At 43.2% G+C, this 22865-nt stretch overlaps 1 protein-coding gene across 1 annotated transcript; it reads left to right on the forward strand.

The window, feature by feature from the left end:
• The first annotated feature begins 821 nt into the window (after positions 1-821).
• LOC125412930 (T-kininogen 2-like) lies at positions 822-21381 on the forward strand. Its single transcript, XM_087901974.1, has 10 exons — positions 822-1214; positions 3598-3708; positions 5964-6048; positions 11309-11481; positions 12833-12940; positions 15215-15299; positions 16787-16959; positions 19665-19772; positions 19867-19953; positions 21172-21381. The coding sequence occupies exons 1-10, from the start codon at positions 1020-1022 to the stop codon at positions 21262-21264; spliced, it is 1218 nt and encodes a 405-aa protein (XP_087758100.1). The 5' UTR covers positions 822-1019; the 3' UTR covers positions 21265-21381.
• Positions 21382-22865: the final 1484 nt, after the last annotated feature.

Genomic DNA, 22865 nt, shown 5'->3' on the forward strand with positions numbered 1-22865 from the left:
CCTCTTTGTTGGCGACATGAATGGGTGAACATGCGCACTGGCTACTGCGTTCCCCTTTGTGCTTTTGTAGACGTGCAGTGGATTTGTGTAACCTTTTACAATACCTGTACTTATTATACCATATTAGAAAGTTGATAACGTACCAACCAGGAGCACATGTCTTCCTACACAATCTGCCCATAATTGATGCTTTTGTACAAAAGTTTACATTCCTGAACTAATTAGGGTCACTGCTAGACTCTTTACTCATGCAGCTAAAGAACTGAAATTTTCTTTTTGTTATTAATATCCATGACTTTGCCAGCCTTGTATAATTATGACATGACACTTAGGCTTATCTTTAGCTCTGTGTAGAACATCTCATTCTGACGTCCACAAAAATTACAATACATATAATTTATATAAACCTTCTAACTGTAGAATCTTTTTGCTTTCACATTCAACTTAGCCTGCTTCTGAACATGCCGACATTCTGTTAGTATGCTTCTGTACACATCAATTCCCGTTAGCCTGCTTCTGTACACACTGACATCCCGTTAACCTGCTTCTGAACACACCGGCATTTCATAACTAATGCTGTGTAGGTTTGTACATTGTCCTCATGTTCACAAACATAGAAACCGTTGTAATTGGCCCAGTAACGTCGCAACAGGCTAACGGAACTTGTTGTTGCTTTTAGCTCCTCTTTTATTGGTTTCTGCTCTAATTCACTGCACAATGTTGTGCAATGTTTTGGAAATGGGCTCTGCCTTCCCACATTCTTTTCAAAGATGCAAGTCAACAACCCCTGTGTTGCAATGTTCCAGCCTGAAACCTGCTTGGACAGCTAGCCGAGTCCTGTTTGTTCTCTGGGAAGAGGCCAAACAGCTTGTGACTGCAGGAATCCAAATAGGGTCCCAGTGGTCAGGCAGGGAGAAAGGAGGACTGGACAGAACAGACAGGCTGCTAAGACCAGTTGCTGAGTTAGCTTCCAGTTCTCGTCAAAACCACCCCTCTGATTCTAGAGGGAAACTTGAATCATGAAGCTAATTACTATACTGTTCCTCTGCTCCAGGCTGCTCCTAAGTTTAGCAGAGGAAGAAACCACCCAGAAAATCGACTGCAATGATGAGGATGTGTTTCATGCTGTGGACGCTGCTCTGAAGAAGTACAACGCTGGGAACCAATCTGGCAACCAGTTTGTGTTGTACCGAGTGATGGAGGGCACTAAAATGGTGAGTGACGGCTTAAACCCGAGATCACTTGTAATTCGTGCTCTCTGGCATGGGAGGAGAGGACGGGAGGTGGCCCATCCTTAGGTAAGCAAGAGTGGCTTCCTGGATGACCCTAAGAGCCGTGTCCCGGGAAGACAGAAACAGCAGCAGGTGGAGATGTTTGAAAAGAATAAGGCACAGGGCAATCCAGCAACTTAATCAGCCTTGGGTCTGTGAACTCAATGACCTCCCAGTCTTAAGTGAGAATTGTGCATGGGGCTGAATCAAGGGAACAGGAAGAGAGTTGTCATAGTTGCCTTCGACCTAGGGAATACCACCAAGTGTGTGTAGCTGATTCTTCGAGGTTTATAACAATGTATACATTAGTTTTCTTCAGTCTTGGAGGATGCAGGGAGGTTGAGGCAGGGTGTCAGGCAGCCTCAGACTGACCACGAGCTTGCTATGGTGCTGCTGATAGACGTAAACTTTTCATCTTCCTGCCTGCATCTCCAAGTGCTTTGATTATAGGCATGTGCCTCCATGCGAGGTTTATGTGGTGCCAGAGATTCAAACCCAGGACATGCTAGGTAGGCAAGGGCTTCACCAGCTACTTCTCCAGTCGGTTTCGGCTAGATTTGACTATGCTTTCATTTCTGCCTTAGTCCACTCAGGCAGGAGGCAAATGCAGGCAGGATTCACAAATCAGAGAAAAACAAAATCATCAAGAGTTTTAAAAATAGCTGGGTGAAAGCCGGGCAATGGTGTGCATGTCTTTAATCCCAGCACTCAAAAGGCAGAGGCAGGTGGAGCAAGTTTCAGTACAGTTAGGGCTGTTACAAAGAGAAAACCTGTCTCGAAAAAAGCAAGATAGATAGATAGATAGATAGATAGATAAATAGATAGATAGATAGATAGATTAATAACAGAAAGATGATAGATAGGTAGGTAGATAGATAGAGATGGATAGATTAGATAGATAGATGATTGATAGATCGATAGGTAGGTAGATAGATAAAGATTGATAGATTAGATTAGATTAGATAGATAGATGATAGATAGGTAGATAGAGATTGATATATATAAAATAGATAGATAGGAACATCCGGAGAGATCGCTCAGAGGTTAAGAGCACTGCCTGCTCTGCCAGAGGTCCCAAGTTCAATTTCCGGCCACCGAAAGTAGTTCAGTACCGTCTATCAGCGCCCTCTGCTGGCCTGCGGGCCGACACTCAGACTTCCACTATCCAGAGTAGATTGATCCATATCAATAATCGGAAAAAATAGATAGACAGACAGACAGACAGACAGACAGACAGACAGATAGATAGATAGATAATAGATAGATAGATGATAGAGGAATGGATAGATAGATAGATGAGAGATGAATGGATAGATAGATAGGTAGATAGATAGACAGACAGACAGACAGAGTTCACAGACTAGAGAGGTGGTCGTTGGTTCAGGGCACTGACTACTCTAGTAGAAGACCTTGGTTCAGTTCCCAGAACCCATGGTCATTCAGAACCATCTATAACTCAGGATCTGGTACCTCTTTTGGCCACAATAGGTACCAGAAACACATGTAGTATATGTACATATATTCAGCGAAATACTCACACACATTTAAAACTTTTAAAAAAATGTAGAAGCTTTTAAAAATATACAATATAATAAATTTTACTTTTAAAGACTCTTCTTTGGATTGGTCAAGTTCCTGCAGCAGGAGAAAATCCAATAATTTGACATGAGAATAAAAAGAAACCCTAATGGACGTAGACTTGTTTGTTTTCGAAGGTAAAACGAAGCCTTTATTTCTCGCTACAGCACAGCTCACATTCCCCCACCCCCACCCCCGACGCTCTGGGCCACTGTGCACTGCTGTCTCCATTGGATGATGGATGGGTACACGGGAGTTTGTTCTACAATGTCCCTGTAGTCGGCTTCCCCTCCCGGACACTGGGGGTCCAGCCCAGGGTACATGTCACCCAAGCTCCAAGCTGGACCCTGGCCTTTGGGGTTTTTGAGGCACGGCCTCCTTACATAGCTCTGCTGGCCTTGAACCCAAGGCCCTCCTGTCTCAGCTCCCCAAGTGTGGTACCCAGATTACAGGCTTCGCACTATGCCCACCTTCGACCAGACATTTAAAGATCCAGATATGTACATGTAAACTAGGTTTCACAAAAAGAGGGCAGGGCTAATATTATAGATGCTGCTTTGGAATCGTTAAAAATATAAATATATTTTGAGCATTCTTCCAAGAAGTATTTATGCAAATGTAAACGTTTATATTTGAAGAAACAATGCTCCTTGAGCCTGAGAAGGACAGGTATTCGTAATGCATCAACTCCCACATATTGGCTGCCGAGTCCACTGAATGACTACAGTGTTACCCTTGCTTTCCTCAGGTTGGTTCTGACACATTTTACTCCTTCAAGTATCAGATCAAGGAGGGCAACTGCCCTGTTCAGAGTGGCCTCACCTGGCAGGACTGTGACTACAAGGACGCCGAGGAAGCCGTGAGTCTGCTCTTCATTCCAAAGTCCCCAGCCTGCTGCGTGGAACCCTCGGGGCTCTGTAACATTTAAATGAGTGTCAAACTGATAGATCAAACATAAAACTTGTACACATGGTAGGGTACATCTGAGGATTTGATCCCCATGGGTTTGTTTAAAGCCGGGTACCTGTCTCCTCAGGCAGTCATCAGTCCTTTACGGTGACAAAATTCAAAATCCTTCCAGCCGTTCTGCAAGAACAATTTAAAATCCTTGTCTGTATTCACTCTGCTCCTATCAAACTGTCACTCAGTATTCTTGCCCTGTCCTGTCCCAGCCTCCAGTGTTCTGCTCCTAGCTTCTGTGACATCACCCTTTGCTGGCCTTACTGTCCTGTGCCTGATGCTTTCACTAACCTGCTCGTTTCCAGTCCCTTTCGTGTTGTAAGTGACAAGATTTAATTCTTTAGAATTCTTCCCTTGTGTATACACACCAACTTCCTTGCCCACTCAACAGCGACAGACTTTCTTAATTACAAGGGCATTCTTTCTATTACTGAGTTTGTTTATGAAGGATGCACATAAAATACTACTATAGGGGGCTGGAGAGATGGCTCAGAGGTTAAGAGCACTGACTGCTCTTCCAGAGGTCCTGAGTTCAATTCCCAACAACCACATGGTGGCTCACAACCATCTGTAATGAGATCTGGTGCCCTCTTCTGGCCTGCAAGCATACATGGAAGGAATGTTGTGTACATAATAAATAAATAAATCTAAAAAAAATACTACTATATAGGAAATTTAGCCTCATTCTGTCTGATTTCTTGAGAGGACAGAAAACCAGGAACATGCCAATCATTAAACAGTCCTATTGTCCTCTCATGAGAAAATGGTCCTAATAACCAACCAAAGCTTGTGTGTCAAATCCCACAGAGACAACAGATAGGCATTTGGGCTGAGTCCAAGGTCTAGTGAAGAAAATTACAGGAACTTCAGCTATACTGGGCCTAAGTACAAATCTTGACTTTGCCTCCTGGTGATAGGAAGCCACTTGGCCTTTCTCTGTAGGTGCTTTAAACTATTAAAACGAGACAACCTTGGTCTCCCTGGCTGGAGGAGGCTGAAACGAGATAAACTAAACAAAGGATCCTGTTGACAGTAGGCATCTTAAAGACACTACAGATCTAGCAGCTGATGGATGCCTTGCACTGGTGAGAGGGGATGGCGGGCAGTCATCCTCCTGAGAAGCAGATAATTCTCATAAGCTTGGACTCCTCTCCTAGATGGGATGTCAGCATCCTCCCGAGTGTGCTCACACTGTGGTCCTCCATGGTTGTAAAAGAGCACATGGCACTCCAGATTAGGAGACCAGGATTGCCGTGTTGGCTCTGCCCCTCACTGAGCCTGTCTGGCAGCTGTGCCCTGCAGAATCTCTTATAGCTGCAGGGAGGCATCGGGGTGAGTTCTAACCTCACATGATAGCTCCTGACACTCAGTACAGTGGATAAGGCTGAAGAACAAGACAAAAAGCACAGTTCAGCACCATGCGTGGACAGCCGCCATGGAAGCACCAACTGTGTGCTGCTTCACTGGGCTCCTTCTGCCTGTTAGCACGTTTACTCCTCACAATGACCTGTTACGTGCATGTGGTGTATCTCTACAAGGTGGGAAAACGGAGGCATTGAGAGGCACCAGGGCAGAGGGATGGCACGCAGCAGAACGGAAGTGGGATATTCTAAGAGGTTTAAACCAAAGATTATGTAGAGAGCATGAACGCACTGACACTAAAACGGACATCAAGGAGGAGGCTTATCCTGTCTTCCTGAGGCACAGTGTCCATCTTGGAGACAGAGAAGCCTCTAGGACTCCACTTCGGGGCTCAAGTTCAGATGCCTTACTCTGCCTCTCTCTGACCCTTGGAGATCAGTGGCCTGTGGGAGCAGTCACTAAATATTCATTCTCATGTCTAAACTTTGGTAGAGGACTGGAGAGATGGGTCAGTGGTTAAGAGCTCTTGCAGACCTGGGTTGGGATCCTAGTTCCAAGATGGATTCCATATACATCTATGACTCTAGTTCCATGGGATCTGACTCTGTCCTTGGGCCTCTACAGGCACCAGGATACATACAGGCAAAACATTCATGTACATAAAATAGTTTTTTTAAGAAAAAACTATTAGAAAAAAACCCCGTTAAATCACAATGAACAACAAACAGTACTAGCAAGATGCATCCATGAGAAAGAAAGACTAGAACAAATGGCCTCTTTCTTTTCTTTTAGGCCACTGGAGAATGTACAGCAACAGTGGGGAAGAGTGAAACAAATATATTCTACGTAGTTACCCAGACTTGCAATATTACTCCAGGTGGGTGATACATCAGACAGCCTTTCCTAGTGGTGGCAGCAGGTAGGAGCCTGCCGTGGGTATTAATTGTGTGTCTGTACCAGGAACACAACCCAGACCAGACTACTTTGCCTTTGCAGACGGTGACAATGGCAATGCCATCTGTAGTGTTAGGACTGTGGCAGATGTGTGGGCAGAGTAGCCCTACCCAGGTTTTTGGATTGGGTCAGGCTGTGTCAATCACCCCCTCAGACCTATCCTAACTCCTCCTGTGTTGTGTCAGCAGGGACAGTGTGGGTGGAGGCTGGCTGACAGAGGATGAGGAGGCTTGAACTTGCCTCCAGTCCCACAGTGCCCCCTACAGGGAGGAGATTGTGGGCTTTGAGGTCGGCTCTGACCTGAAATCAGTCCAGGTTTTTATCATCTTCACTTCCTGTTTTCCTTGTCTCGGAAGGGAGAGAGCAGGACTGCACACTTCACAGAACTGGTGTGCTAGAAAATGAGATGATGAAAGACGCAATGTCTGGGCTCCTCAGACGTAGACACCAGATGCCAGCGAGAGCTCACGCTCACCGAACACTTAGGTGCTGCTGTGGATCTAGGGACTTTACATGTATTAATTACCTCATATGGATGATGTATTACCTCATTCAACAATTACAGCTCTCCTGCCCCCACACAGCATGCCGACACCTCTTGCCAGCTTCTTCCTTCCAGCTCATGCATCTTCAGGATTTTCATAGACATCCTTTCTGATCCCATTTTAGCCTCCTGGTTTTCCTTGCTCCTGCCAACCTCCATGAAATGCTATGTCTACACTCTCTCTGTTCTACCTGGTTGTCATTCCTCCATGGAAGTGACACTTAGTGTGTCCCTACACCCTAGTTCAGCACCTGGCATGTGATAGCAGGGGCAGATGGACTCCAAGAAAAGGCCCCTCTTGGGCTGACTAACAAGAAAACCTCTTGCCTTTTATGCTGGTTGTCTTAGTTGGAGTTTCTGTTACTGATGAGACACCATGACCACGACAATTCTTATAAAGGAAACCATTTATTTTGTGCAGGCTCAGTTACAGTTCAGGGGCTCAGTCCATTATCATTATGGCAGGGGCACGCAGTGTGCAGATGGATATGGTGCTGGCTACATCTTGAGCAGTAGGCAGCAGGACATGGACTGTGACCCTGGAGGGCACCATGAGCTTAGGAAACCTCAAAGCCTGTCCCCACAGTGAAGCACTTCCTCCAGCAAGGCCACACCTACTCCAGCAAAGCCCAAACTCCTAAGAGTGTCACTTTCTTATGTGGGGACCATTTGCATCCAAACTACCCCACTAATCATATGAACATGGAGAAGAGTGCCTTCCTGCCAGCTCACAGCCATTCACTTTCTACCTGCCAATGATTTGTTTTAGATGATGTATGACATTAAAAAAAATGGAAAGAAAAATCTGTTTGGCAGAATTTTTCTCTACCCAAAGATCAAGTTGACTTTGTCAGGATTAATGACAGGAAATAAATGGAAGAAAGCAAAAAGGAGCTTAATTATCACAAAAGATTATGATATATTTAATGTTTCCCTTTTATAAAATGGTGAGTTAATATATTATTGTGATCATTAAAATAAAGGCCTAATGATGTAGCTCAGCTAGTGTCACCATCCTGGAGGCGGTGGAATCTGTGAGCATGGAGCTGATAAGTGAGGCAGACTAAAGTCTTCTGTAATAACCAACTTCATTCAGAGCCTCAGATGACTTATACCCTGAGGGTTAAGAAAGATCACACCAGGACCTTGAGACATGGCTCAGATGTTCAGAGCTCTGGTTGTTCTTCCAGAGGTCGTATGTTCAATCCTCAGCTCACAGTCATATGCAATGAGATCTGGTGCCCTCTTCTCGGCATACATACAGCCAGAAAATGGTATGCATGATAAATAAATAATTTTTTTTTAGAAAAAATCAGTAGAAAAGAGAAAGGCTCCATCAGTAAAGTTTCCATGAGCACATGCTGTATACAGTCACAAGGACAAGCCACACTGTGGCACTCATGTGTTTCTCCATAGAGGCATACCAGGGAGAATTTCAATATTTAATTAACTAACAGGAATAAACAGTAAATTTGCTTGTATTTTTTACACCTGGGTGGAGCTCAAAATACATTCCAAGAACAATTCTGTGTTTTGAAGCAACTGAGGTCACAAGACCCTTGTCTTGTTTCTTGGAGTGTTCTCAGTGACACCCAGAATTCTCCTCACACAACTCTGTTCCTGGACCTTTTTCTGACAATAGTACGTATGCCTCAATGCCTGGGTTCAATCCCCATCACCTCAGAAAGCAGACACAGAGTCCTTCACAGAAAAGTAGAGGAAGAAGGATCAGACTTCCCAGGTCATCCTTAGCTACACATAGTTTCAGACCAAGACTGGGGTATATGAGACCCATGTCTAAGAAGTTAAATAGAAATATAACATAAAAAACTATTCTTAACATTCTTCACTTTCCATCTGACTATACAGGAGTCCTAGACTCTCATCATGTTTAACTCCTATGGGAGTAACTGGAAAGTCAGTTATCAGGAGTTTCTAAATGGTTTGGGTTTGGGCGGTGTATATGAGAGATGGAACAATTGTATTCTGTCAATTATATTTTAAATTAATGCTGATTGGTCAGTAACCAGGCAGGAAGTATAGGTGGGACAACCACACAGGAAGTAGAGGTGGTTCAATGAGAACAGGAGTATTCTGGGAAGAAGGAAGCTTTTTTTTGTAGTTGTGAGCCTGCCACAGAAGAATGAAGATATGACTGCCTCACTGAAAAAGGTATCAAGCCGTGTGGCTAACATAGATAAGAATAATGGGCTAATATAAGTTATAAGAGTCAATAAGAATCCTGGGCTAATGGGCCAATCAGTTTATAACTAATGTAGGACTCTGTGTGATTTCTTTGGAACTTAATGACTGTGGGAACCGGGCAGGACAGAAAACTCAGACAACAAATGGCACCCAACATGGGGCAAATGCATACACATAAAGCCTTATAGAGCTTGGGAAGTAATTTTAGACAGCAAAGAATAGAGTTAAGCACGACTCATTGATGGTAGCATTTTCCCAGGGGGGCTCAGCTAGCTAGAGGCAAGTGCTCTCATTTAAGAGAGGCTTCCTGACTCAGTTTTAGTTGTAAAACTTTGCAGATCTTTTAAGAGGCCACAAAACACTTAAATGGTGTTGATGAAAAGCTGTCTGCATGCTTTTTGGTTTTTAGCCATAGTAGGAAAAAAGCCACAACATTTTAAAATCCGCTTTCTGGGCTGTTCTGCCTGTTCAAAGTCTGACTCCTTCAGGCAGGAGGTCTGCTACAGAGCATTTGAGTGTGGTTTGTGAGCACACTGTTGCAGCTTGCTTGGTGGCAGGGACCTTGAAACATCATAGATTTGGGGCATTATACATGGCTATGGCCGTTACCTCCGCCATAAGGCTGGAATCTCAGAAAGCTAAGTAATGGGCTGGATCCAGCCATCAAAGCCATGGGCTTTAATCCTCTCCATATTGCTTAGCAAATTAAAGACTCATGTGGTCAGAAAAAGAGAGAGATATATACAGTAAAGAGAGATTCAAAGATAAAGAAAACCTCTAAATGGTTTACAGTGTGTTAAAAACACATGCAAGCTTGGGAGAGTAAATAAAAAGGTTAAAGTCCTTAAAATAAAAAAGGAAGTAGTTAGGTATGGTGGCACACACCTTTAGTTCCAACACTTGGAAGACAGTGGCAGGTAGACCTCTGTGAGTTCAAAGCATAGTGGCACACACCTTTAATCCCAATGCTTGGGAGGCAGAGGCAGACCTATCTCTGTGAATTGAAGGTATGGTGGCACACACCTTTAATGCCAGCACTTGGGAGGCAGACAGTTCTGTGTGTGTTTAAGGACAGCCTGTTGGACAGAGTAAACTCCAGTACAAAATTTGACACAGAGAAATTCTGTCTCAAATAGCAAAAAATTAAAAATAAAAACAAAAAAAATCGAGGTTAAAATAAAGCCACGTATAGATGAAAAAAACACAGAAAGTCTGGATACTGTATGTTATTATGTTCAATTTTAATTGTTTGAGTGCTGAGGAAGGAACAACTGCTGCTAAAAGATATTTGTTTATAATGTTGCTGAATTAACCTAAGATAGGTATTTTGAAAATACTTTGACTTCAAAATTGAAGTCAAAAGGTATGTTACTTTGGAGAAGAGATTTTTCTTTTGTTTTCACAGAAAATGATAGGCTGTGGATTCATTCTGAGTTAAGAAAAATTAGGTTTGATCAAGGAAGGGCACTTGAGAAATCTCTGGTAGGAACAGATGGCCCAGATGTCAGAGTTCTACATCCAGAACAGATTCAAGATGCTGCCTGAGATGATTAAGCTTCACATGATACTCCAGTCAGGACTTGATCATAATTCTAAATTTTCTTTAGGTCTCCATAAGATAAGTGCCCCCAAGCAGCAGGAAGTAGCCTGGAAAACGACACCCATAGTCCCAAAAAATGGACTATGGATATCTTCCTTTATTAAAAAAAAAGAGGGGGAAGTAGTGTGCAACAATTGTGTTATGTCAACTCTATTTTAAATAAACTCTGATTGGTCAGTAGCCAGGTGGGAAGAAGTATAGGTGGGACAACCACACAGGAAGTAGAGGTGGGTAAATGAGAACAGAAGTATTCTGGGAAGAAGGAAGCTTTTTCTGCAGTTGTGAGCCTGCCACAGAAGAATCTAGATATGACTCCCTTGCTGAAAAAGTTATTGAACCATGTGGCTAACATAGATAAGAATAATGAGCTAATGTAAGTTGTAAGAATTAATAAGAAGTCTGAGCTAATGGGTCAATCAGTTTATAATTAATGTAGATCTCTGTGTCATTTCTTTGGGACTTAACAATTGCAGGAACTGGGCAGGACAGAAACTCAGACAACACAGAGGCCTGCAGAGAAAAGTAGAGGAAGGAGGATTAGACTTCCCAGGCCATCCTTAGCTACACATAGTTCCAGACCAATACTTCTTAGACATGGGCATACGAGACCCATCTCTAAGAAGTTAAATAAAAAAATAACATAAAAACTATTCTTTCTATTTTCCACTTTCCCTCTGACTACACAGGAGTCCTAGCCTCTCATCATGTTTAACTCCTATGGGAGTAACTGGAAAGTCAGTTATCAGGAGCTTTTAAATGGCTTGGGTTGGGGACAGAGTATATGAGAGATGTTTTCAATTGTTAATGCTGTCTCTTTGTTTGCTCTTTGTCAAGATAATGGACCCGTATTGACAGCCCAGTACTCCTGTAAGGGTTGTGTACACCCCATACCGCCTGATAGCCCTGAACTGGAGTCTGTTCTGAAACACGCAGTGAAGCATTTCAACGTCCACACCACGTACCCACACTTCTTTGTTCTTAAAGAAGTAAAAGCAGCCCAGAGACAGGTTTGTTTTTTCAGTTTTTCACGACATGATATAGTTAAAAATTTGTTAGATTAGCATCTTGTCACATAAAATAAACCTGTGTGGTTTCTGCTGTTCCCCCTGCCAGGAGGAATCTGTCTGGCCTCATGCTTTATGGTACTGGAGTGTCCCTATGCATTTTCACGAGAATAGCTCTTAAAACAAGGGGCTTTCTCTAGGGCCCAAGTGAGCAGAGTGACCCATACAAAGGGAAGGGTGACGCACATCTTCTTCCCATGGGTTTGTTTGTAACAAATAGTTTATTTTTATTTCATGAAAAATCCATAAAATTGTCATTCTGGTTTTAGGGTTTTAAAAATCTGTATTACTATCTTGCTGTCATTAATTAAATACTAAAGTATTAAATTGGTCCTAAGAAGGTGGACATGACTTCCTGGGTAAATTATACTTCACACTTGCTCATGGTGGTGAAGTGTAAATAGCTATCTATCCCATAGTCATCTGATTATTTATCTATCTATGTATTTGGGTTTTTGTGTGTTTCTTTGTTTGAGGCAGGGTGTCTCTATAAAACCCTGATTGTCATGGAGCTCACTATGTAAACGGGGCTGGGGCCTCAAAATCACAGAGATCTGCCTACCTCTGTTTCTGTTTCATTCTCTGCGTTCAGTTTAACTTGCCACTGTGGGAGATTTGTATTTTACCCATCTGTGTCCGTGGACAGAGGTCAGCATGAGGGCGGTATGTGGTCAGTATTGAGAAGGTGGTCAACATGGAGTTTGTGGTCAGCATAGGGAAGGGTGGTGGTCAGCATGGGGATGGTGCTCACCATGGGGATCCTGTGTATTCAGCATGGAGTTGGCAGTCTCTGTGGGGCCTGTCAAGAACAAAGCAGGAGAATTTCACTCCCTGGTGACTGTAGACCAGTAGACTCACCAGGAAAGGTCATTCCCATTTCTCACTCCTCCTGTATAGACAATTCTATTGTTTTCACAAAGCCAGGGGAAACGTGCCCTCTTAGAAACCTGGAGAAGGAATGATTGTGGGGATTTTATTTCAAGAAATATAATGTAAATATGTATATATGTGTGTGTTTATATATGTATATATAAAATTTACAATTACATTGGAGTGTTTGTGTGTAATTTGCAGTTACATGGGAGTGTGTGTGTGTGTGTTGTGTGTGTGCACATGTGTGCAAAGATTCTTAATTTTTACTCAGTGATCCCTTTGCCTGGTAGCAATGATGGTGTGTATTCTTTGAACACTTACTCAATCCAATTCAATGTTTAATGATGTTCATAACTTTTGCTCACTGTGATTAATGTTCATGATGAACTTCAAGTACTCACTCAACCTAAAATCATTTCAGGTGGTGGCTGGACTGAAATATGAAATCACCTACTCAGTTGTGCAAACTAATTGTTCAACGAAGCAATTTCTATTTTTATCTCCAGTGTGCAAATCCCTTGAGGATGGAGTAAGTAGGCAAAAGTTGAATGACTGTCTTTAATATTTTGTTAACGGCATGACGGGACTGTCAACCCTGTGGGAAGACTGTCCCTAAAACTGAGATATGGTTTGGTAGTTCACATCCATGGTCACAGAGGATCTCTGGGCCCCACACTGCTGGGCAGAGACTCTGCACACGTCACACTGAGTATTTACCTTCGCCAGGGATGAGGCCCGGGGCTTGGGCTGCCATCCTCTCCTTGTCTCCTCTGACGTCATGTGCTCAGTGTTCCACAGGCTCCTCTAGACCCAGCTCCTTACTTCAGCTCTTCCCTTACTGTTTCTTCATCTTCTCAATTCTACTTTCATGTTAGTTAACACATTCTGGGATTCTAGCCTCTGGGGATGACATCTTGGCACTCACTGGCCCTAGCTGAACGGGAGAGCTCCAGGGTCAGTGAGAGACTCCATCTCAACCAATAAGGTAGAGAGGAACTACGAAAGGCCTCTGACATCAACCTTTGGATTCTGAATTTGTGTGGAAACACGTGCATGTGCATGCACACAGATGAAGGCATGCACATCTAAAATACAAACAAATGAATCAAGCTACACTAAGCAGAAAATTAGTAGATGTCCTTGCAACTACACTTCTAAATGTCTCCCCAAAGGAACTCAAAAAAAAGCTCAAACAGAGAAAGTCATGTTCCCAGCAGCACTACTCAGAGAACCCAAAAGTATAAACGACCCACGTGCCCTTCAACAGGGGTCCTACTCAGTTGTGTTGCTGTGATAAAATACTGACCAAAAACAACTTGGGAAGGGAAGGCTTTATTTGATCACAAGTCACAGACTCTTACTGAAGGAAGCCAAGACAAGAACTCAAACAACAGCCTGGAGGTATGAACTGAAACACAGAGCTGCTTACTGGTTTGCTGACCAGGTTGATTCTTGTACCTCCGAGGAGCGCCTTCCCATGGGGCAGGACCATCCACAGTGGGCTGGGACCAGTTATGTCAATCATTAATTAAGAAAATGCTGGGTTTGGTAAAATGGCTCAGCACTTAAGAGCACTTATTGTTTTCCAGAGGACACAGTTTGCATTCTCGACTGAGCCAAAACCTTCTGGAACTTCAGTTCTAGGGTTTCTGATTCCCTCTCAAGGCCTCAACGGTCACCAGGCACATGGTAGACACATGCATGTAGGCAAAACACTTGCACATACAAAATAAAATTTAAAAAAAGAAAGAAAAAGATGTTCCACAGACTTGACAACAAGCCAATCTGATGGAGGTGTTTTCCCAGTTGAGGCTCCCTCTTGCCACGTGATTCTCGTTTGCATCTAGCTAATAAAAAATTAACCAGGACAACAGGTGAATGGATGAATAACACACTGTATACATACACCAAAGGATGATACACCTACAACATGTGTGAATCCTGAAGCATGGGATAAATGAAGTAAGTCAGACACGGAAGCATAAATATTGTATGAAGTCATTTATACGTAATATATAAGGTAAGCAAATTCATAAAGACAGGAAGTAGATGAACAATCAGAGGGGCCAAAAAAAAGGGTAGGATGCTTGTCTATTGCTTACTTAATTAGAATTTCTGTTGGAGTAAAATTATTTTTCAATGAAGCAGTGAAGATTGCATAGCATGGTGAATTTTAATTAACAACAGCTAATTCTATAACTTTCAATGTTTTAAATGGAAAAATTTATATTTTATGTCTAGACATCCTATCTGTCTCTATATCTTATTTCATATTCACACAATTTATTCCTCCAGGCTCAGCGAGAGACCCTTCTCATAAGCTAAGGTACAGAGTCTGGAGAGGTGGCTCAACGATTATAAGGAAGCCCTGCTCTTATAGAGGACCTGAGTTTGATTTCCAGCACCCCCATCCCACATCAGGAAGTTTATAAACTTCTTTAACTCCAGTGTCAAGAGATTCATCTTCCCATACTTGTGAACACACAGCAACACACACACACACACACACCTGGGCGGGGGAGAGAGAAAGGGAGAGAGAGAGAGAGAGAGAGAGAGAGAGAGAGAGAGAGAGTAACCCACTCACTTACACGTTCACCATGTAGTGAATATTGTTATTTCCTGCCTCCCGTGTTTATTTGTAGCCATAGATACTCTCAATTGCTTCTGATTTTCTTTTGCTCTCAGCTTCTTTTTTTCTCCCCTTTTCCCTATGCAAGAATTTGTTAAGCAAGCATACTGTCTTTGATTTTTATTAGTTGTTTGTTTTCAAAATTGATTTTAATTTCTGATTTTGAACCACTAGGATGTTTGGAAGTGTAGAGATATTGCCTTTGTGGATATCGATCAAAAAATTTCTGACTTCTCCCAGAACTGTAACATCTATTCAGGTGAGAAAGCACATAGGGGGCCAGGGGGAAGCAATGGGGCCTGCATTCTTACCCAGCTGCACCCTGTCTATAAATGGCCAAGGCAAACCAGTGACAGAAGGAACAGTGTGTACTCTCCGGGCCAAGGCCATCTTCAGGGGCAATGCCAGCTGGCTTTCCTTTCCTTTTCTACAAATTGTTCTTAAATGTGGTGTTTTGAGTTGGAGAGGACTCATTTTAAGCCATACACAGTGGAATCCCTCCAGATAAAGATGGGTTTCCCAGCATGTTAGGATGGGAGGTTGTCTGTGAAAAGCTTATGGCTAAATTGGCATTTCTCAAAAGAGAGCTAACTTCTCTCACAGTTACAAACAGTTCTGCACATGTCATAGCAGGAGGCACCGCTGTGCACAGGTCATGACGAGAAGCACCAAGACACCGCTGTCCACTGCAGCCGCGTTGGAGGCTTATTCATTCATTCCTTTACGTTCACCACTGCCTTCCTCTAAGTTACACGTTTCTCCCAAGTTTACACTGAAGATGCAAAATTTTAAGCTGGATGCGGTGGCGCACCCCTGTAGTCACATCACTCGGGAAACTGGAGCAGGGGAGCAGAAGCTCTAGGCCAGTTTTTGTTCCATACAGACTTCCAGGCTGGTTTGGGATGATGAATTTTCTTTCACTCTAACCTCACATTGGGCACCAAAGGTAGTTGGTTGTTTCTTACTCTCTGATTCTTTTGGCTCTTTGCGGGGCCTGCCACCCAGCCCCAAATAAATCACACACAGAGTCTTATTCTTTCTTATAAATGCCTGGCCTTAGCTTGGCTTGCTTCTAGCCAGCTTTCCTTAACTTAAATTATCCCATCTTTTGCTGCTGGCTCTTTTCCTTTTCTTACTTCTGTATCTTACTTTCACTCTTCCTCCATGGCTGACTGGGTGGCTTGTCCCTTCTTTTCTCACTTCTTGATCTCTCCTGCGCCTTCTTCTCTCCTCCCAGATTTTTCTTCCCTTTTATTCACTCTGCCTGCCAGTCCTGCCTATCCTTCCTCCTGCCTTGCGATTGACCATTCAGCTCTTTATAAGACAATCACATGTTTTAGACAGTCAAAGTATCAAAGGATCAGAGCTTCACAGAGTTACATACATGTAACATAAAAGACTGCAACACATCTTTGCGTCACAGCATAAACAAATGTAACACATCTTAAATTAATATTTCACAACATTGGGACACATCAGAATCTGTCTGGAGTGGGAGGGGAGCAAAACAAGTGGAACATATGTCTCAACATGGTCAAAGGCTTGCTTCCCTAAGCATCTGAGCTGCAAAGAGTACGAAGAAGAGAGGAAGAAGTGAGTGTCTCATGGACCTCCATTCCTTAACTCTGCTCTGCTCACTTCCCACCTTGTGAAAATGAGGGCGCTGGGCCTCTGTGTGGCAGGAGCCAGGCTAGACTACTCTTTGGGTATACCTACTGACCTTAAATCTATTTTTTCTTTTTTCAGGAAAGTTTTTGACACACCCACTTCCTGCAAAGTGCCCTGGATGCCCAAGTACCATACCTGTAGATAGCCCGGAGTTGACAGAACCTCTCGGTCATGCCATCAAAAAGGTTAACTTGGAGAATAACCATATTTCTTATTTCAAGATCGACAAAGTGAAAAAAGTGACATCCCAGGTCTGTAAACGGACACAAAGATGGGAGGGTGAAGTCTACGTGCAGATCGATTACTAATTTGATTCCTGGTCTTCACTGTGGTTGGGGAAACTGTACTTAGTAATAGGATTTCATGGTTTAAATTTCAACTCCCAACTCTGCTCTGTGCTTGAGGGTCTCAGACAAGTATCTTTAAAGTTCTGTTTGTCAGAAGGTGATATCACATGCCTTTAATCCCAGCACTCAGGAGGTAGAGGTAGGCATATCTCTGAGTTTGAGGCCAACCTGGTTTACAGAGCTAATTCCAGGACAGCAAGGGCTACACAAAGAAACCCCGTGTTGAAAAACACAAAGCAAAACAAAACAAAGCAAAAGCTCTGCTTTCTATCTGAAAATGTCTGGGGCGAAGCTCAAATTAGGCAAAGTGTGACAAATGACTTTCAGACTCCAAGAATCTGGAGAAACCCTGGAAACCACTGTAGAGTTATCAAGGTCCTGGGGAGAAAGAGCAAGGCTTTTACTGTACAAACACTGGAAACCACTGCACAGTTAGCAAGGTCCTGGGGAGAAAGAGCAAGGCTTTTACTTTCAGTCTTTGCAGGCTCTTGTCTCATAAGAACATAGGTGTCAGGTGTTGTGCACAACCATAGTCCAAGCTCTCAGAAGCTGAAGCAGAAGGATTGCTACAAGTTATAGGTCAGCTTGGACGACATAGCACGATCTGATTTAATAAACACATATGCACACATGCACACGTGTGCATACACACACACAGAGGGGGGATGGAGGTGTGGGGGGGGGGGAAGAAATACTAAACCCCTTTGACTCAGTCACATCGATAATCAGTCATTAAAAGCTCATCACTCTCACATGGCCTTGTTCTTTCTCCCTCCTCTCCCTTTGCCATGAATATCCTCATGTCTATACCTCTAGGACCTCAGCTCCACTTTCACACCCTATCATCTGGGATCAGCTATAAAACAGCCTCTATCCTTGGTGACTCTGTGTGGTTATGAAAATCTCAGCCTTTGTGGCACCATCTGTAAAATGAGTAGGTGGATTTAAAAAGCCAGACCCTCTAACAGGGCTAGTAGTGTATAATTGTATTGTGCAAGGACAGATTCCTACTCTAGAGTCTCGAGCTGCCTTCCCTACATATAAGGTAATCAAGACAGAGCCAAACTGTTAAAGAAGCCGATGAGACCTTTGTAATCTAGTAAGAAAATGCCCACCTTTTGGCTTAGTAGTTGGATTTCCTAGGCATCTGAAACAAGAGGCTTCATACATAGCCAGAGTAATTTTCGTTTCCATTATAAGAGCAAAAGATGTGGTAAAATGTCACACTGTCCAGGTGAGTGTGGTGGCTCAGATGGCAAAGGCACTTTCTATACCCGCCCGACAGACAGCCTGAATCCCATCCCTGGAACTCACATGGGTGCAAGGAAAGATTCGATTCTGCGGAGTTGTCCTCTGACTTTCACACACATGCCATGGCACGCACACACCCACCCCACCCCACCACATGCGCACTGATAATAATAACAGGACCAACAATATGGGAATGATTAAATGAAGCCCAACTTAGGCAGAGACTTAAGTAACTCCAGATGTCCTCTTCTGAGCTCTGAGGACACTACTGAACCTGTGTGTTGCGCAGATGTACTTGCAAGAGCACCCACACTGCCAAGTGGTGGTGTACATGCCTTTAATGCCAGCACTTAGTGGAGGCAGAGGCAGTTGGATCTCTGTGAGTTTGAGGCAAATCTGGACTACAAAGCGAGTTCCAGAACAGCCAGGACAGTTTCATGGAGAAACCCTGACTCAAAAAAACAAATTAATAATAATAATAATAATAATAATAATAAAAATAATGAGAAGCAATAGATAATCTAAATATTTTCCTAATTGCATATTAATCTAGGTAAGAATTTACTGATTCAGTATTTGGCAGCAAGGCAACAAAAATTGTTTAAAGACAGTATTTTGAGATTGCTCTTCCATACCTCGGATTGTATTGTAACTTAAGTTCTGAGTCCCTGGTGAACGCAGTTTGCAGCTCTTGAGCCTTAAAATTGATATGTTTGGATGAAAGTAAACACTGTAGCCAGCTTTTCTTGTACATAGTAAAGGAATCTACCCAGTCAATGTCAAGAAATCCTAGATATGCATACAAACCTAAAGTCTGTATCAGATATTGGTAGCTTGGGAAATATGACTATTAAAATGATCAGTGCATAATTAAAATGTCAAGGTTCTAACTTTTAACTCATCATAGTAAAAGGATTTGTTACACTAATCCTTATTAAACACTTATCTTGGTTTTAACCTATAAAGATTTGTTTCTTGTACCTGCTTACTAAAATGCTGATTGGCCAGTAGCCAGGCAGGAAGTATAGGCGGGATGACCAGGCAGGAAGTAGAGGTGGAACAAAAAGAACAGAAGAAATCTGGGAAGAGGAAAGCTCAGTCTGCTGTCTGCTGTCATCATCCAGACACAGAGGACACAGATGAGAATACCTTGCTGATGGAAGGTACCAAGCCACGTGGCTAACACAGACAAGAATGATGGGTTAAGATGTAAGAATTAAGCAATAAGAAACCTGAGCTAATAGGCCAACCAGTTTATGATTAATGTAGACTTCTCTGTATTTCTTTGAGATTGAATGGCTGGGGGGGGCTGGCTGGGACAGAAACCTCTGTCAACATTGTTCTAATTAACTTTACAGGTGGTGGCTGGAATGAGGTATTTTATTGAGTTCATAGCCAGAGAAACCAACTGTTTAAAGGCCGATAACATGGAACTGGGACCAGATTGTGAGGTCAAGTCCTCTGGTGTGAGTAGCAGGGGGCATGGATGATGTTTAAACTTCATTGCTCATGGGCCTCATGACTAACCATTTTCCTCTTGGCTTCTGCTTTCCTCATCAGGACGGTCTCAGCTGTAACGCTGATGTATACATAAGACCGTGGGAGAACAAAGTCCAACAGACTGTCAAGTGCGAAGAGATACATGTGGTAGGAGCTAAATTGCGGTCAGCTTGGGGGTCAATTCTGCCTATGATTGCAAAAAGTCCTATCTGGGTATTCAAAATGAATCATTACTGAAAATAAACTGGGGAGAGGGGGTATCTTTTTTAAAATAGTAAGAAGTTATACATTTCTATGCTGATCTACCCTGTGTTTTAATAGGTCTTCAAGGGGCTCAGACACATGATTCATGTCTGTAAGGCGTGACTCTACATCATCCTTTCAAGTCTTTGCAGAGTGCCCCAAGCGAATAGTGATTTGTTAGTTGTCAAAGACGGGACACTAAGATTTGAAATGCTAGCCAGGCCATGGTGGCTCATGCCTTTAATCCCAGCACTCAAGAGGCAGAGGCAGACATATCTGTGAATTTGAGGCCAGCCTGGTCTCCAAAGTGAGTTCCAGGACAGCTAGAGCTGTTAAACAGAGAAACCCTGTCTCTAAAAACAACAACCACAGCACCACCACCAACAAAAACAGGACAAAGAAAAGGATTTGAAAAGCTGTGAGGCTCCAAAGTGAATTACATCACTATATCCCTTGTCCCAGACACTGCAAAGCAAATGTCTTGCACACTCTCACCAGTCCTTAGGGCCCTGGGAGGCAGTGCTGCTATTTTTCTTTTACAGAAAAGTGAAGGCAGTTTGTACAGCATCGAGAGCAGGTCAAATCAGAGCTTCCCCTTTCCATCCTGATCCTCACGGCTAGATCTGGCTTGGACCCTGGCTTCGCCTGTCTCCTCTCACAGGTGGTGAAAGTGGAGGTGGATCATATTCACGAAATCATGCTTTCGTGCAAGTTGCCACCTCTCTTCTTTCAAAGAAGGAATCACCGAAATGTGAAAGAGATGGGAAGGGATTCCCACACCACTGAACAAATGGTATCAAGGGATTTCCATACTGCAGAGTTGCTGTAAACCTAGGATTTAGAAAAAGCAAAATATCTACAGACAGGAATAAAGTCAAGAGTAGGAAGGGAAAGTAAGGATGCGGCTTTCACAACCACGCCATGCTGTGAGTGCACTCATTGCTGCTGCTGGTGTCTACTGGAAGCATTGAGCTCCGAGTGTTTCTTTCATTTCAATATTGTCTCCATTTTAAAATAAAGAACCAGTGGCACCAGGAAACCTTCTCACCTTGTCAAGCAGTTCATTGTTTTGCAAATATTGAGCATGAACTTCAAATTAACAGAGTTTTGTTATACTTACAGAGGCTTACAAACACCTGCGAGTACAAGGGCAGACTCTTGGGGACAGAGTCAGCGCCTGGGAGTAAGGCAGAATCTTCACACTTGGCACAATAGCCCCAGCACGACCCCAAGTGGACGGAACAGAAGAATCATGGGATACATGTAACATGGAAGAATGTCCCTTCATCACTCTGCTTCTGTGTGAAATAAAATTCAGACTTGATGAGTTCACAGTGGTCTCCTTTAAGCCACACCTGTACTGTAGCCAGCTGAAGCCATCACCAAAGCTTGAGTCCGGCCACAGAAGCTTACAACTCCACTCTGGAACATTCCCTCTAAATTAGACAGCAATTCTTAGATAGACTTCCTTCTCACTGAGATGCCATGGGTGCTAAGGGAAGGGCTAGGGAGTCCCATTCTGCCAGTATCCAAAGCTTAGCTCTTTGTTCTTCACCCTGCTCCTGCTCCGCAAGCCCATGCTAGGGATGATTAGACATGCTCAGTAATATTTCTAAATCTGGGTGTTTCCCAGACAGAAAATAATCTATGTCAATTTGATATCTACTAGCTTCTCATAATCATAAAATGTCCAGTGACCATGATCGCATATACTTGTAATACCAGCAACACTGGGGAGACTGGAAAGAGAATTGCTGAAAATTTGAGGTCAGCCTGGGTTACAAAGTGTAAACCAGCCTGGAATATGTAGCGGAACATGGTCCTGCCACTCCTCCGCTCAAAGGAAAAAAAAAACCAAGCCCAGTTTTGTGACTTGCCCATAATCCCAGGAACTGGGAGAAAGTAGCAGGTGGATCTCTGAGTTCAAGGCTAGCCTGATCTACAGAGTTCTAGGACAGTCACGGCTACACCAGAAACCCTACCTGCCATCTGAGGACCTACTTGAAAAAAAATCACTCTCTCCACAAATAGAGCACCTCACTTTCCCCTTGCACGTGAACCCCACCCTCGCAAGACCTACCTGAAACATCTATTCCTTCCACAAATAAAGCCCTCACCCCAGCTCCATCTGGTGCTTCAACCCAAGCCCAGCACAGCAATAGCCAATATCCCTTAAGATAAAAGCCCTGTAGAGAGCCAGACGTGATAGGACATGACTTAAATCTAGCACTCAGGGGGCTCTCTCTAAGTTGAAGTCATCCTGGAAGTCTGATAAGCAAGTTCCAGGCCAGCCAGAGCTGCATAGTGAGATCCTGTCTCAAAAATCGAACAAACAAAAAAGAGCTCTGGAAAGAATATATCTCAATGCAATAAAGGCCAAATATGACAAACCCAGGGCCAGGATCATATTGAATGGAGATACACTTGAAGCAATAATTCTTGCTTGGTAACTGTCTTGTTTATGTAATGTTACTATGTTAAAGTTAAAATCTTCCTTTTTATTTAGGCAGACAAGGGGAAGTGATGTGGAATTCCCCTTTGTATGCTGTAAATATGTTTTGTTTCCATTGGTTAATAATTAATCTGATTTGGGCCTATTGCAGTGCAGAATAGAGCAAGACAGGAACTCCAAGCAGAGATAAAGGGAAAAGAAGGCAGAGTCAGATAGACACCATGTAGCTGCCAAAGGGAACAGTAGCATCCCGGGACCGTGCCAGTAAACCACGAGCCTCATGGTAATACACAGTATAAGAGAAATGGGTTAATTTAAGATATAAGAGCTAGCTAGAAATATTCCTAAGTTTTTGGCCAAACAG

Source organism: Myodes glareolus, chromosome 2, assembly GCF_982192425.1.
Source record: "Myodes glareolus chromosome 2, mMyoGla1.1, whole genome shotgun sequence".
Taxonomy (NCBI): Eukaryota; Metazoa; Chordata; class Mammalia; order Rodentia; family Cricetidae; genus Myodes; species Myodes glareolus.

Excerpts from the sequence above, each read along its gene's own strand:
- LOC125412930 (XM_087901974.1), top strand. The coding sequence starts at position 1,020 with ATGAAGCTAATTACTATACTGTTCCTCTGCTCCAGGCTGCTCCTAAGT. Across the intron at positions 12,941-15,214 it reads GCAAATCCCTTGAGGATGGA|GATGTTTGGAAGTGTAGAGA; the intron begins GTAAGTAGGCAA and ends TTGAACCACTAG. Across the intron at positions 15,300-16,786 it reads GAACTGTAACATCTATTCAG|GAAAGTTTTTGACACACCCA; the intron begins GTGAGAAAGCAC and ends TTCTTTTTTCAG.